The following is a 15,883-nucleotide window of genomic DNA, read 5'->3' on the forward strand; positions in this document are numbered from 1 at the left end:
ATTATTGGACAGTCCAGTTGCATTAATGCTTAATTAGTTTATCTGCTTGGATTAGTACTACTGGCCCAGTGGGATCGAGGAGATCAATGATAAATAATAAATACAATCTTGAAACAAATAATAATAATAATAATAAATACAAAAGATTAATGATCAGTAGTACTGGCTCTTGGCAAATTGTAGAGTCATGTTTTTGAAATATATATATATATATATATATATATATATATATATATATATATATATATATATATATATATATATATATATATATATATATATATATATATATATATATATATATATATATATATATATATATATATATATATATATATATATATATATGTCTTCTGAGCCGAACTATTTTAATTTGTATTTATATTTACTCTACATGTTCCAAATGAATTGACTTATAAAAAAATAATTATTTTTGACCTCATATGAATTGGTTTTATATATGCTATATAAAAAAAGAAAGAAAGAAAAAATAAGTATCTCCTATCCTTGTGGAAACCTAGTCAACAACCTAATTATCATCAAATTGTGTATTTTATTTAAATTTTGAATACTCTTTTAATTATATTGTCAAAGGGTTATATATAGGATACTTATACATAATTAAAAAAAAGTAGATGTCTTTAATTTTTTTGTTTTTGAGTAATTATATATATATATATATATATATATATATATATATATATATATATATATATATATATATATATTGAAATTAAGGATAAAACCACAATTTTAAGAATATTACAAGAGTTGTGGGAAAATGGTTTAACAAATCTATATATTGTAGTTTATTAATTATTTGGAGTAAATTAGTACTATTCTTAATCATGATACCCGTTCTTAGTTTTTTTTTAAATTAAAGAGATTAACAATTATGGCTCTCCAATTATGGCTCTCAGCAAAGTATTTTCGTTTAGAATTGAACCCGTGATTTTTTTATCTTTTAAGTCCACCTTTATCACTCTGTTACCTTAGTATGTATTTGAATTTGTATTTGTAGAAAACTATCTTAGTATTAGTATGGTTTACTACTCAACAAATAATACAAGTGATAAATCATTTGATGCTATTTTAAAACAGCTCAATGTTTTATTAAGATGGTATATATTTATAAAGTTGAAATGATCATGTTGTAAATTATCGTAGGTTAGTGTCAACTTAGGCGTTCTACCAGTGATGATTAAATTTACTCGTTATAATTTAATTTCATGTGCGAAAAATAAAATAGTGCCTTCAACCACAAGGAAGGAAAGAAAGAAACTAATAGTATTGGCTCTTGGCTAGTTATAGAGTCATATTAGAACTTTATTTTTTAGCTATATATTTATTTCTTTCTTTTTTTTTTAAAAAAAAAAGTCTATATATTTATTTCCCACTAAATGTTGTGAGAGAAAAATATTAATATAATTAATTTTTAAGCTGAAGTTCTTATAAGTTCTAAATGCAAAGACAATATTAATTTTTTGTAAGTCGAAACCAAGCTTGGATATAATTAGAATAGAGATGGGGATGCAATCTACAGTCATACAAGTGATCATTTTTAGGATGAACATTAATTATATACTGTTTTTTTGTTTGTGACATAATTTATAAATCTGAAAATGAATTCTAATATTTATTTAAAATAGTTCAATTTTTACTAGGATAAACTATAAATAAAATTGGAGACTTTAATTAAAGCACTTAGCTTTAATTTGTTTGAGTTTTTTTACTAAAAATTTATATATTATATATTTTTAATTATTCAATTTATCAATTAAAATATTAAAACTAGTTCTTATTTCATTGTGGTGTAAAATTTAAATAAAAAATTATTATAATAATTAAACTAATTAAAAATTCAAATAATTTATGTTTTAATCAAAATATTTTTTATTTTATTTTAAAAACCAACTTCAAACAAACTCTACATCTTTTCAGATAGGTGGACACGGTTTCTTCTTTATGCACTTAATTAATAACCAATGAATCACGTGATACATTCAGCCAAAACAATTAGCGTGACACATGTTAAATATTTTATATAAATTGAAAGGATCTAACTAATTAAATTTAATTATTTTATATTACACAAATATAATATAATATATATATATATTGAAAATAACTCAACAAAAATAACATAAAAAATACACACCCACCTCTACTATTGCTTCTCCTTTTGACAAACAAATATAGGCAACAAATTTGCCAAACTTCATTTCAAAGTTTTTAATTTGTTCGACAAAACAAATATATGCAACAAATTTGCTATACTTCAAGTTTGATTTGACGACAAAGTCTAAAAGTTTGTTTTATTACCTAACTTCTTAATTTGTTCGACAAAACAAATATAGGTAACATATTCGCCGAATTCGACTTCAATTCAAATTAGCTATATTTCAAGTTGATTTGATGGCGAAGTTGCCGAGTTTAATTGCTGCCTTAAGTTCTTAATTTGTTGGACAAAAGATTAAGGAAGGTTGGGATTTTCTCCATTTTAGTTTATATTAGGTTAATTAGGCTTTTTATTGTTTAACTAGAACATAAATAAAATTAAAATATTTCATTTGTTTAAAAAAGAAAAAAAGATGCCAATATTAGAAAGTCATTATTATGAGTTAGGCCCTATTTTGTTTAATTTAGAAAGTTATACTCTAATCTTTTACACTAACATAATAAGTTAGAAAAATACAACTTTGAGTCTAATAGATTAGGAACTCAAAAATTGACCAAGCAACAAAAATTAGAAAATCTAAATGGTTCTCAAATTAAGGACATTATGATATTATTATAATAAAGGAAATTAAAGGGCAACTATTGAAAAAGGAAAGGTTATATATATTGATGGGTGAAGGACACATAAATGTGACTCTTAGTAGTTAAAGTGGGGATGGGTCAAATTGGTATCTAATATATTTCTTCTAATTAAACTTATTTTGTTAATTAGTAAAAAAATATATATATTCTTTTTTCTTTTGGTAATTATGAATTTGAGTGCTTCTTTTAATTAATTCCTTGACTTGGATAACACCTCCACCCATTTGCTTTAAATCTTCTTTATTCTTATTATATTTCAAAATCATTAATAATTATATCCAAAACGAAAACTACAGGCAATTGTGTATATATAGGATCGGTCTGATTCAATTATTTGGTTAAATATTATTTTGTTCATTATAAATCAAATTATACTCTATATTAATATTGCACAATTCAATTGTTTAATTTTTGTTCATCTTTTCCATGCGGAGATTTGATTTTGCATATAAAATGTCAGTTTTTCGAGTCTCTTTATTTTTTCTTCTCAATAATATTTAATTTTGTTTATTTTTAGTTATAATTCATTTTTATACAATTGTTATTTTGACTTTACTGCACTTTTATTTGTGTAGAAGCAAAACTTATTTTGTTTTCTAACAATTTTTCTCATTTTGAAATTTAATTATAAAAAGATACAATTTTATTTAATTTTGTATCGTTTTTTTTTATACCTCTAATTTTACTGAGTAATTTTATTCCATTCTTAAAAACAAATCACTCACTTACAATAATATTAACAAATATAATATTATTAGATCGATTTTACCATTCTTTGTTTTTAATTAAAGGCTTTTTAGTTAATACTCATGATAACTTAATTATTTGATAACTAGATCTTTAAATTTTGTAAGTTGAATTATATTTAAAATTTTCATAGACCTATAATTATATTTATTTTGATAACTTGTTTAGATTACATTTTGGATTTAATTTCCTTGAATGCAACTTTAGGATTATAACTTAATATTTATCAAATATTGTTTAAGGGTTACAGATAAATAAAATAATTTTTTATTCAATATATTAAGACAATGGGAGAATGTTTGACTTTCTTATAAAGTTTGATTATTTTTAAGAAACTGTAAATGTTAGTGATTTTTAGATGAGGTATGAGATATATATAAATGAATAATCTATTATGGATAATATTTAAAATCATTATTTTAGCAAACCAAGGAAAAATTATTTGTGTCATTAATTAATCAAATCTTCAACATCGCCACTAATTTACACATCGATCTATTATATATTGTTTGACGATAATTTTTAAAATTATTATTTTGTAGTTGTATTAATTAAGATCTTAAATGTGTTATAATTTAATTAATCTAGAATTTGCTAATTCAAGAATGAGAGGGTATAAATTGTCTTAAAATTACAATAAAATGAAGAGCTAGCTAGCTAGTAATCCATTCTCAATAATACAAAATAAGTCTAGAAATCATGCCATGATCAACTCACTCTAATTAAGAAGAATATTATTATTATTATAAAACTAGAAAATGAGATTTGTAGAAAAGTGAGAAAATTCTAGGATATAATTGTTCAAATAATTAAATCTTTTGTGGGCTATTTAATTAATTATATATATTGACCTAGCTAGGTCATCTCCGACGTCATTTTCTTCTTTTATGGATTTGGTTATAGTGACTTAAGTGCTTGTTTGAATGATTAATTATGGATTTTAATAATAAAAAGAAGAATTAGATGGCCTTCATTAGTTAGCTATCTTATATTGAATTGAATTGAATTGACTACATGGATGGAAATTGGATAACACCTCCACTGGAGAGAGAATTTACTATCTTTGCAACTTATTTCCTTCAATTATTGTGTTTATTATATTATTATTATTATTAATATTATTATTACCTTTTCTAGATTTGATTAGCGCCTTCCCGCTGCGTTCCACACTTCGATCACTTCGGGGCTCGGGCCCCTTTCAGGGGATTTATTATTATTATTATTATTATTATTATTATTATTTTGGGAGAATTTTTTTTTTTATATATATATGGTTATAGGGTTTTTAAAAAAGAGTGTGTGTGAAAAGTATGTTATTTTAAGTTTTTAATTGATGATTTTTTATAAAGAATTTTTTTTTTTATTTGGGATGATTATTCAAAATAATAATAACATTATATTGAGTTTTTAATTAATTGAATTATTATATTGTTTTTATATATTTAAATTTTATAAAATTAAATAAAATATTTTAATTAAATATTTGAATGACTTGAAACAAAATATAACAAGCTATTATTTAATGTCATTATTATCTCCTATGATTAGTGATTAGGGGTGGAAAATAATCAATATTTTCTGTATATCAAACAATTAAATTGAAATATATATATATATATATATATATATATATATATGAAAAAAATGGTAAGGTATAGTACTAATATTAAATTAATTGACCTATTAAGGTATGATTCCTAACTAATATTTATAAATTAAATATATATATATATATATATATATATATATTACTTATATAATATAAAGATTTGGTTTTTATTTTAAGAATTAGATAATGAACTTTTTAGTAAAATCAACTGTAATGAATGAATTAACCAATTTTAATAAATTTATTTCCATTTTTAAATAGATTTGAAGTTCAAGTTCAATTCTAGAAGTATATATTATATTATTATTTGTCTCTAATCTTAATATATTTATTTCCTTCTCTAAAAAGATTTAATTTTATTTAATTATAGAAATTTAATTTTGAAATCAAATCAAAATATAATTTGAATTTATTCGATATGAACAATATAATACTATATCTCGTACCGAAATGACAAATCGCGATATACCGTTCATATTCGATATATACAATAAATTATTTCTATAATGTCGAAAATTTGGTATACCAAAATAAAAGTATTATAACATGGAACCATATAATTTTTCATATACTAAAACTTTGGGTTAAGTATACTGTGGATACAAATTATGATATAATTAGGATAAAAAAAAACTAAAAATTATTTATTTGATATAAAATAATACAATTGAAAGAATTAAATATATATATATATATATATATATATATATATATATATATATATTAAACTCTTATATCATGCATAAATTAATTAACATGTAAATTCAAATATAACTTCAAATCCAACACATAATTTAAATGTCATATTTGTCGACTACTACGTACCAAAATTCAAGTTGTCATATTCCATTACGTATTCTTTGACTTAATTTGTAAACATTTAAAATGTTTTATTATTATTTTTTCTGTTGTATATAATTAATTTTATTTATTTATTGTTTCTTTTTTATTTATAACTTTACTAATTTCATATTATCTAAAAACAAACTTATCTTCAATAAATGTTTATCAAATAAAAATGTCTTCATCCCAAATATTTGAGTGAGATTACATAAAAAATATTGTGATCTTATTTTGACCTTAAATAAAGTATATTATGAAATCAATATTACTAACAAATATAATCTAAATAATATAATAAATTCCACGTATGATCATGACAGATGGGTTGTCTCTATCTATATCTATCTGAATCTATGTATATATATACATACGGGGGCGCCTCAACAATGTCTAAACCGGTTTTACTTTCTCTCTCGTTCAAACCATCAAACCCTAATTCATTATAACTATCAAACCCTAATTCAGAGAGCTTCATCTCATTTTCCAGCTGATAATCAGAAGAAGTATCACTATCAGTACTATATCTCATCAATGGCGGATACCACCGATCTCTCTGCCATTCTTCCTCGCGTCCTCATCGTCTCCAGGCGATGCATCCGCAAGAACAAATTCGTTGATTTCGTCGGTATAAATATAATACAAGCTAACTATTTTCATTGCCTTTTGATCATCAAAAAATAAAATTAAAAAACAGAGTATTTTTGTTTAGACTTAATACACAAATATTATGATTAAAGTTTCAATCTTTGAGTTGGGTTTTCTTTAATCTTCATTTTCTGCTGTAGGTGAATATCATCTAGATCTCATAGTGAATTATGGAGCAGTCCCTGTAATTGTCCCCAGAGTCACCGGCGTTCATATGTTACTAGAAAGCTTCGAGCCAATTCATGGTGTCCTTCTCTGCGAAGGAGAAGACATCGACCCTTCCCTATACGAATCAGAAACCTCCGGCCTATCGCCGGAGGAACTCGACGAGATCCGGAAACTCCATGCTAGCGACACGGCCATCGACAAGGAAAAGGACTCGATCGAATTAAGGCTGGCCAAGCTCTGCCTTGAGAGGAACATTCCCTTCTTGGGCATATGCAGGGGATCTCAAATCCTAAATGTTGCCAGCGGAGGCACACTTTATCAAGACGTGGAAAAAGAGTTGCCAAAGGAATCGCCGGAGATTGAAACGGTGTTGCACATTGATTACGACAACTACGATGGACATAGACATAGAGTGAAGGTGATTGAAGGAACCCCATTGTCTGACTGGTTTAAGAATGAAGAAGAAAGTGGGAAGAAGGAAATTTTAGTAAATAGTTATCATCATCAAGGGGTGAGGAAGCTGGCAGAGAGATTCTCCCCGATGGCATTCTCTCCTGACGGATTAATTGAAGGGTTTTATGATCCTAATAGTTATAACCCTGAAGAGGGTAAGTTCATAATGGGATTACAGTTTCATCCAGAGAGAATGAGACAACCTTATTCCGATGAATTCGATTACCCCGGTTGCCCCTGTGCTTATCAAGTAATTATATTCATTTCCTTTCTTCTTTTCTTATGATCTGGATTCTGGGTTTTTCGGTTTTGATGGTGAATATTGTACAGGAATTCGTGAAAGCAGTGATTGCTTACAAGAAGAAGAAAACAACACAATTGGCAATTAATAGTTTGAATGTAGAACACATGAAGGAAATGGAGAGGAAGAGGATTGCCATAGCAAGGAGTTTCTCTTTTGCAAGAGTTATATACAAGGGAAACTTTCATGATGATGATGAATTCAAAGAATCTGATCATGATCTTGAAGCTGGTGCACAATTTCTTGAGGTATATATATATGTAATATTTTTAATGAATTGAACATGCATGCATTAATTAATTAATTAATAAATAAATGATGGGTGTGCAGTCAAACAGTGCAATACTGAGTTTACAGGAAGAGAAGAGGCTAAAGCAAATAGGGGCGACGGTTAGGAATGCGTCGGCATATTTGGATAAGTTGAAGATGAATGAGGAGAGAGAAAAGATGATGAAGAAGATGAGTGTAGAACAGTTGTCTGAACTGGTCTCATTTTATCATATCATGGGCAACATTTGCTCTGACTTGCTTCACACCAAGATTCGTCATTGTCAATGAATTCAAATCTTAAGATTTGGAATTTCTTAATATTTATATATAGTTTTGTGATAATTGCAATTTAATAAATGTTCTTTTTTTAGTCTTTGATTTCCATTAATAGTTTATTTATTTACCAATTCATGTGATGTGAAAGAAGGATGGTCAGAATTAGGTGCTTTTGCCAACTACTCTATCCTTTCGGCAAATTTTTATTAAAACCGACCTTCAAATGTAAAGAAACAAAAAGAGATTATTTAGTAAAATCTTAATTAGGGTCGCAATTGGTATACCTAATGATCGGATTTGGGTATTTTAAATCGGGTCGGAAGGGATGAGTGAGTACCCCGATCTGGTCGTGATGGTAAGTGTGCGAAACTCATGAAATCTAATGTGAAATTATTTGGATATCGAAGTTTTAACGAAAATAAGACTATGAATCCGACGTGATCTTACACATGTGCATAAGAGCGGAAAATTTGTCATATTCGAGAGATTTTTGTCCCGAATATGACAATGTTCGGAAAATTTATGTCCTAAACATGGCTATGTGCAAGAGATAGGAAAAAAAAGCAATTTTTTTTCGAGAAAATGGCCATGTTTCGGATTTTTATTTTTGTATTTTTTTATCGTGCACAAATAGTAGGTAAGGATGGCAATTTGAAACCGCCCCACGGTAATCGAACCGAATTGCCCCATTTATGATAGTTTTTCTCCGATTTGACCGGTTGTTGACCGAAGATGGTATTTGTAACCCCTGCCCCGAACCACCCCGATTTCATCCCGAATATAAAAAATACAATTAAATATATAAAATCAAGAATACATTTATTTTTTCACTATATTAAGAGTTTTAAGTTTATTTTTTATAATAATATAATTTTTTTTTAGTATATTACAATATATATTATATTAAAAAATCTGTTTATATAATTTGATTATATAAAAAATTTATTTATTTTTTAGAATATAGTATATATAGTGCCCCGCGGAAGATTTCTGAAACCGAATGGGATGAGAATGGTAATAAAAATATTTCTAAAATAAAAACGGGACGGAAATGATAAATATATTCTCTGTCCCGAACCACGAACCACTGTTAGGCCACGTTAGATTCGTGGAATTATTTTCGTTCTTAACTTCATTACCCTGTCACGACTCGAATTCAATATCTGAACATATTAATATTAAAATAAAATAAAAACGATATAAAGTAAAAAAAATAAAACAAATAAAACAAAACGCTCAATCCATGCCACGTACTATGATTTCTCTTAACAAAACTATATATATTTATACTTTTACTTAATGTGATCACAATAAGCACATCATTTATATGCAGAACAAAACGTTCTAAAATAAAAAATAGAAGTAATATTTCCATATTTTTTTTATATTTGAATATAACTAAATTTAACTTTTTTAATAAAGTAATATTATTTTCTTCAACCTCTACAATATTTAATCAAACCCTAATCTCACTATTCATATGGGCAGAGATTTATTTTTAAAAATAATGTAAAATAAATATTGGAAAATAACAGAGCAAATAAAAGATAAAACTCAACTAAGTTAGCAAGTCAGTATATATGATCAACTAAAACAACAAATTAGAAGAAAAGGATAGCAGCTATGCATATTTTGTTTTCAAGATGAACAGGCATAAAGAATCAAATAAAGAGACAATATTCAAGTCAGATTGGTATTCCTTTTGCATTATGATCTAAATAAAAACCTCAAAGTCAAAACTGATCTTCAGATTCTTCTTCAAATCATTTGATTATGCCTCTGTAGTGGCTGTGGTAGTAACTGGATATTCAAACACAACTTCTTTCCCAGAAAGCTTTCGGTAAACACCCGAAAATGTCTCTAGCTTGTATTCAGTATCATTCCTTGATTTCGTATCCAAATACACCTGCCCAGTTTAGATAAATAAGTCATGTTACTACACTTAATCATTTGCAGGCTGTGGAATTATACTAGTTAGTTACCTTCAAGATTTTTGATCCATCAACTCTGTATCTTGTTCGTTTTCCAATAATCTCAGCAGGATAAACAAGATCCTCAAGAATAGCTTCATGAACTGAAGTCAGAGTACGCGATCTTGGCCTCTGTGCAGCCGAGCCCTTCTTTGGTGGCCTTGTTATCCTTCGGGTGGCAACGAAAACAACATCCTGAAAATAGTTAAGTGTTTGTTTACTAACCTAGAGTCTGAGTTATAAAGTCATCAGGTTATAAAAACTAACCTTTCCACTAAACTTCTTCTCAAGTTCTCTAACCAACCTAAGATGAATCTTGCGAAAAGCTTTCCTTAGTCTATAGGGAACGTGAATAACAACCGCCTTGCGGCTTCCAGACATATCAACTTGCCTGAAGATTTAAGTAAGTAAGTAAGTAAGTAAGAGGACACAATTACAACAACAATTCAATCTCACAATTAAAATCTCACAATGCTGAATTGATGAAAAGATCTTTAAGGTCACTTTTCAGCTCATTGTTGGTGTTCTCCAAGTCAAACAAAGCCTACATTCAAATCAAAAATAACTTAATTTCCATCACTCATTAGATTAACAGTCTGCAGCAGAAAAGAAGATAATAAACACCTGAGCCACAGACTCCTCAAATTCAGAGGGATCAGCTCCTTTATCCTTATGGATCTTCTTCATTGAAGTATACATCTTAGCAGCAGCAGCAACAACACTATAAATTTCAATTTGGAGATGGATAAGAATTCCTAAACATAGCTTTCATGAATTCGAAAATAAGTCACTGTACTGAAAAATTAATCACCATTCTTCCACTTCTCACGCTATCAATCCTATTATCTAGTATATTAGATCAATCTAGGTATGCTTGACCTAAAATGTCGTCGTGTGATCACTCCAATTAATTCATGAAATTTGAAATAAAAGTAAAGACGGCAATTATGAGCGAAATGAAGCTAACGACTAATTCAATATAACATCGAACCTTGAGCAATGTCTGATTCACACGGACAAGAAAATGACGACCTGCAACTTCTTCAAGCTCTGGATGCAGATAAAGGGCGACGAAGCCGGATTCAGATTATATATGAAAGAACGATCTTTGATGTTCGCCCTAGCTTTTGGACGGTTGTGATTTAACCCAGCTTCTGGGCCTAATATTATTGAATGTTGGATTTGCAGCCCAGATTTATTTCTTACACATTGGGCCTATTTTAAACGTTGATTTTCTATTTTTTCTATTAAATATTACTCTATTATATGAAAATAAAGAATAAGCTTACTAGTTTAAGAACATTTTGTGTAAATTAAATATAGTTATATATAAGAAGTTTCATTTTAACAGAATGTGTTCAACATAAAGCTACACAATTATGTCAATATATAATACCCAATAAGCTAAATGATCATACTGTATTACAATAATACTAAATAAATAAACAAAAGTTTCTCTTTTCTATTACTAAAACAAAAACAAAAAAACTCATCAAAGGTATTTCTTTTCTTTATCAATCTGTGTCGAGTCTGTAGAGAATGTCCACTGCTTGAAATTGGTATAGGCGGCAATGAATACGAATTGGGAGAAGCAAAGGAGCATAATCACAGCTTCGAAAAGGAAAGGGTACTTCTTGGGAGGAGTTATGGCTAAGTAAACAATGTGGAGAACGATTGAGATCGCAACCAATGCAGCTTTAACGAGAGATTTAAAAGGTGCATTCTGCAACCAAGTATTATTCCTTTTGACGGGAGGAGAATGGTAAAACAGGAAGAAGAAAAGTGCTGAAAGCGATATATATGGAACAATCAGTTCGTCGCGACAGGTCAATGGGAACATGGAGAGCAAACCAAAGTGTGTCAACCACTTGTAGATTGAAGGCTCTTCCAATGATAAAAGACTTGCAGCCAGAAGTGGCAGCAAAATGGACTTCTCGTGAACTGCACATTTTATAAGGAACATAAGTTATTAATTACGGACCAGAAACCAAAAGAAGAATGAAGAAGAAAATATTGTTTTAACCTTGATATGAAAACAGATAAAATGCCATTGAACTATTGAGTAGTCCATAGAGGAACCCTTGCTTGCTCGGTGCCCATATTTGTTGGATCGTAGAGGGCAGAGCAGCAATAACTGTAACCGTAAGACTGATATACTTCATAGATGGAATTGTGAACAACTTTTTCCACTTAATAAGAACTGAAGATGTGCACCAAAAGTTAGCCACATAATCCTCATAGATCCCTCTGTCAAATGGAGCAAGACGAGATAGTACCTAAACCAAACACTAACAATAAACAAATTGGCAGTATCATAGACTAAAAGTGACGTCAATACACATGGAAGAAGATTTATCAGTACCTCCGTAACAGCCTGCAATGACTGCAGGTATGGAAGCCAAACAATGGCAAAAGTAGCAAGAACAGCCAAACCTAGCTTTAACACCTCAACAATGGGATTTTGACGCCTCAAGCATTTGCCAAAAAGATGACCAAAAAATGCAGGAGCAAAATACGCACTCATCTAAAAGACAATCGAAAATTCTGTCAAAATTTGACAAACCATACACAAAAGCGTACAATTTTACACCTTGTAGAAGAGGTGCTTCTGCACTATTTTGATAGAAAACTCAAATTAATCTAGTTATGGTGACAGACCTGTTTATGATTAAGAGCAAGACTGAAAAGTACACAAGCCAATAGATCTTTGTCGGATAATATTGCTGCAATAGCCCCAGCAGCAAGTCCTAAGCTAATGCAGTTATACTGAAAATTTTCATGAGTAAGTAATACTTGAGATGAAAAATAAGCGGGCAAATCTTTTATTCTATTCTCAATTAATATTCAAATTTGTAGGATAAAATAGAAACATATCAAACAGACCTGAAAATGACCATGATCAATCAGGATCAGGCATGGGTTCAGTAAGATCATTGCAATATGCCATGCAATATTCCTTTTCTCTCCAGTTCGGTGAAGTGCATGGTAAGCAACGATGTAACAGAGAACAGCTGGAAAGAAAATCAGTAAATCAGAAGATAAGACCGTCCACCTCATGAGCACCTTCCTGCAGTGAACACAAGTACTTTCTTTTTTACAAGAGAATAAGAAGAACAAAATTTCCATATTTCACCACATGAGCACACACCCCAGATATGATTCATGTCCCCTCGAGGCATGAAGTGCGACAGATTCTGGATGGGAAGCAGCTAAGAGAAGACCGTGAACGTAGCTCTGATAGGCTGTGAGTGGTGGGTAATCAAGGCCCCAGTACCTCAGATCATTTACAGTGCTGTTACGGTACCATTCCTTCACTGGGAGGTTAATGGTGATCTCCATCCAATGACGTTGGGCTTCGAAGTCCCCAAACTTTGGTGGTTTCCCAGCACCAGAATAAGAATGGAGCGACACTGAATCTCTCACCAAAAATGCAAACAAACTGATACAAAGAAAAGATGCTGCAAGACTGTGATGAACCAACCACCACCAACTGCTGCCATGGGAGGCTTCACTCACACCTTTGGAATCCCTCTTTGACTGTAGCCTCCTTTCCATTTGTATTTAGCTTCTGTATACTATTACCTAATGGGCGAGGTGCATCATAAATTCAATTGCATCCAAAATTTCTGAAAATCAGTTCAATACATCAAATCAATCAACACGTGCTTACTTCAATCACCTTATCCTAAGCATACATGAACATCACTTCTATGCGTGCAATACATTTAAGTTCAAAGCAATTCAAAGCATGTTTTCATGATGTCAGGTTCAACCAAGACATGAAAGCATTTCATCATTTAAAACATTCAAGCATGAGCATCATTCCAATCAAATCTCATATTCAAGTCACCATTGCCAATTCACATCATCATTTTGAAATATGCTGTCAATTCATTCAAATCATTGCTATTTTATAAACATTTCAAAGTTCAATTCCAATTCATTTTAAAAAGAAAGAAAGTTGAGAAAATCAAGTATGATCAAATGATTCAATCATATTCACCTTGTTTTGATTTTTAGAACATCAACATGTTAAGGTTTCATTTTGAATTTAATAAGAATCAAAAAGTAATTTTCTGAAATTTCAGTTCTGACATCCAACCTTGAAATTCATTCTCTTTCATTTGGCCTTAACAAGTGACCCAAAGAAAATTCCCTAAAACATTGATGTCTTAACTATCACATGGTAGATTTTTTAGCTTCAAACGACGAAGGCAAGTTTGGTTTTCAATTTTTCAAAATGATGAAGCTAACAAACAAAGAAACAGTGGGCAGCCTACATGTTTTGTGACTTTCTATGTGATTTTTGTTTCAAATGCAAACGAGGCCTTCACCTTTTAATCTAGGCTCATCAATCTAGTTTACCATTAAGTAAAATACCTACCATTAAAATAAACATCAATATCAACTTTAAGATTAAACAGTGAAATTGTTTCAAACTTCAGATTCAATTGCAATTCCTGCAGAGTTTCTGAAATCAGATGATTTGAGCTTCTAGATGATTGCGAATGCAAAGCTTCAAAACACGAAAGTTGTACATAAGATATTTTCCTTGAAAACTCTTTTAAATGCAACTACATCTTTTCAGCTCATTTGAGAGAAAAACTCAAATTACAGTACGTTTAAGAATCTGAAATTCTGAACTGTCACACTTTTTATTTTCATCAAATTGAAATTCAATCCGACTAGGTTTTGTGCAATCAGATGCACACCATCTTTGTCATCATATTTAACTGCAACATGGAAAAAATTAAGCTCATCTTATGCAGAGAAGATTGTTTTCAAATCATTTAAAGATAAGTAGACAGATTCTATAATTTTGTAATTCCAGAATCTTCAATTTGTCCAAATCAATTTCAATCGAGTTTATGAGATTTTAGACAGGATATAGAAAAATGATTTGACAAGTTTTCATAACATTAGAATCATTGGATCACAAGTTATGATCACATCCTCATCAAACATTTCAACAAATACTTTCAGAAACACAACTTTGATACCTAAAAGTGTTTAATTCAAATCACTTATCAAAAAAAAAATCAATCTAGACTAGCTAAAACTTGTGTAACACATCATCTAACAGTTTAAAACCAGAACATAAGCCAAGCATTCATCAAAGTCCAAAGATCTCAAGCCAATCTCATTTCATTGAATTGATAGAAATCCATTACAAGCTACGACATCAAACTATAAAAGGATCAAATCAATCTACTACATCATCTAGCTTTATTAAAACTGTGAATATACCTTAGATTGAAGTTGAAGAACTAGAGTTTTGAGCATCCTTCGCAGCTTTTTCTTCAGCTTATCGCGGTGCCGATCGCGGCAGGAGATCTCCTGAAAGTTAATTTTATTTTTTTATTTTTTTATCTTTCAGTTTTTTTTATTTATTTATTAACGTTATAACTTGTAATCTCTAGATTTCTAGTTTCATTTTAAATCTCTCCCTTAGACTTTCCGGTTTATAAATATAACTCATAACTCTTTTATTTATTTATTTCCGGGTTCATTTACTCTTTTTTTTTAAATCAATTTTGATTTAAAACAAATTATATAATTTTGCAAAAGTAATATTATTCAAGTTTAATACAAATTATATTTATTAGACATACCTTATTTAAAATAGAGCTAAGAAAGACCAGTAATAAATATGAACTATTTTAAGTTATTCTAGTAGTTGTTGGAACACAATCTATAATTGAAGACATAATTTTGAATAATTGGACCTGATCAAATCAAATGTCAAAAGAGAATGAGAATTATTATTAAACGTAAAACAAG

The 15,883-nt window shown here is 29.1% G+C and overlaps 3 protein-coding genes across 3 annotated transcripts; 1 reads left to right on the forward strand and 2 right to left on the reverse strand.

Moving 5' to 3' along the window:
* Positions 1–6,464: 6,464 nt before the first annotated feature.
* Positions 6,465–8,144, forward strand: LOC124916211 (putative glutamine amidotransferase GAT1_2.1). Its single transcript, XM_047456942.1, has 4 exons — positions 6,465–6,644; positions 6,805–7,535; positions 7,616–7,834; positions 7,917–8,144. The coding sequence occupies exons 1-4, from the start codon at positions 6,551–6,553 to the stop codon at positions 8,142–8,144; spliced, it is 1,272 nt and encodes a 423-aa protein (XP_047312898.1). The 5' UTR covers positions 6,465–6,550.
* Positions 8,145–9,675: 1,531 nt separating this feature from the next.
* On the reverse strand, positions 9,676–11,155 carry LOC124914633 (40S ribosomal protein S7-like). Its single transcript, XM_047455223.1, has 6 exons — positions 11,094–11,155; positions 10,727–10,823; positions 10,573–10,646; positions 10,370–10,493; positions 10,115–10,297; positions 9,676–10,038 (listed from the first exon to the last, which is right to left on the reverse strand). Exons 2-6 carry the CDS (start codon positions 10,799–10,801, stop codon positions 9,904–9,906), a joined length of 591 nt encoding a protein of 196 aa, XP_047311179.1. The 5' UTR covers positions 10,802–10,823; positions 11,094–11,155; the 3' UTR covers positions 9,676–9,903.
* A 317-nt stretch (positions 11,156–11,472) lies between these two features.
* LOC124914140 (probable dolichyl pyrophosphate Man9GlcNAc2 alpha-1,3-glucosyltransferase) lies at positions 11,473–15,476 on the reverse strand. Its single transcript, XM_047454625.1, has 7 exons — positions 15,350–15,476; positions 13,251–13,728; positions 12,986–13,169; positions 12,761–12,868; positions 12,465–12,626; positions 12,126–12,378; positions 11,473–12,043 (listed from the first exon to the last, which is right to left on the reverse strand). Exons 2-7 carry the CDS (start codon positions 13,655–13,657, stop codon positions 11,595–11,597), a joined length of 1,563 nt encoding a protein of 520 aa, XP_047310581.1. The 5' UTR covers positions 13,658–13,728; positions 15,350–15,476; the 3' UTR covers positions 11,473–11,594.
* Positions 15,477–15,883: the final 407 nt, after the last annotated feature.

The sequence above is a fragment of the Impatiens glandulifera genome, chromosome 9, assembly GCF_907164915.1.
Source record: "Impatiens glandulifera chromosome 9, dImpGla2.1, whole genome shotgun sequence".
Classification (NCBI taxonomy): domain Eukaryota; kingdom Viridiplantae; phylum Streptophyta; class Magnoliopsida; order Ericales; family Balsaminaceae; genus Impatiens; species Impatiens glandulifera.

What these genes read in the sequence shown, in the direction of transcription:
- LOC124916211 (XM_047456942.1), top strand. Translation starts at nt 6,551, where the DNA reads ATGGCGGATACCACCGATCTCTCTGCCATTCTTCCTCGCGTCCTCATC. An exon ending in CAAATTCGTTGATTTCGTCG is followed by an intron (nt 6,645 to 6,804) that starts GTATAAATATAA and finishes TTTCTGCTGTAG; the next exon opens with GTGAATATCATCTAGATCTC. An exon ending in CTGGTGCACAATTTCTTGAG is followed by an intron (nt 7,835 to 7,916) that starts GTATATATATAT and finishes ATGGGTGTGCAG; the next exon opens with TCAAACAGTGCAATACTGAG.
- LOC124914633 (XM_047455223.1), bottom strand. Translation starts at nt 10,801, where the DNA reads ATGTATACTTCAATGAAGAAGATCCATAAGGATAAAGGAGCTGATCCC. An exon ending in TTGAGGAGTCTGTGGCTCAG is followed by an intron (nt 10,647 to 10,726) that starts GTGTTTATTATC and finishes ATTTGAATGTAG; the next exon opens with GCTTTGTTTGACTTGGAGAA. An exon ending in CTTTTCATCAATTCAGCATT is followed by an intron (nt 10,494 to 10,572) that starts GTGAGATTTTAA and finishes TTAAATCTTCAG; the next exon opens with GCAAGTTGATATGTCTGGAA.
- LOC124914140 (XM_047454625.1), bottom strand. Translation starts at nt 13,657, where the DNA reads ATGGAAAGGAGGCTACAGTCAAAGAGGGATTCCAAAGGTGTGAGTGAA. An exon ending in TTGATCATGGTCATTTTCAG is followed by an intron (nt 12,869 to 12,985) that starts GTCTGTTTGATA and finishes GAAAATTTTCAG; the next exon opens with TATAACTGCATTAGCTTAGG. An exon ending in TTATCTGTTTTCATATCAAG is followed by an intron (nt 12,044 to 12,125) that starts GTTAAAACAATA and finishes TAAAATGTGCAG; the next exon opens with TTCACGAGAAGTCCATTTTG.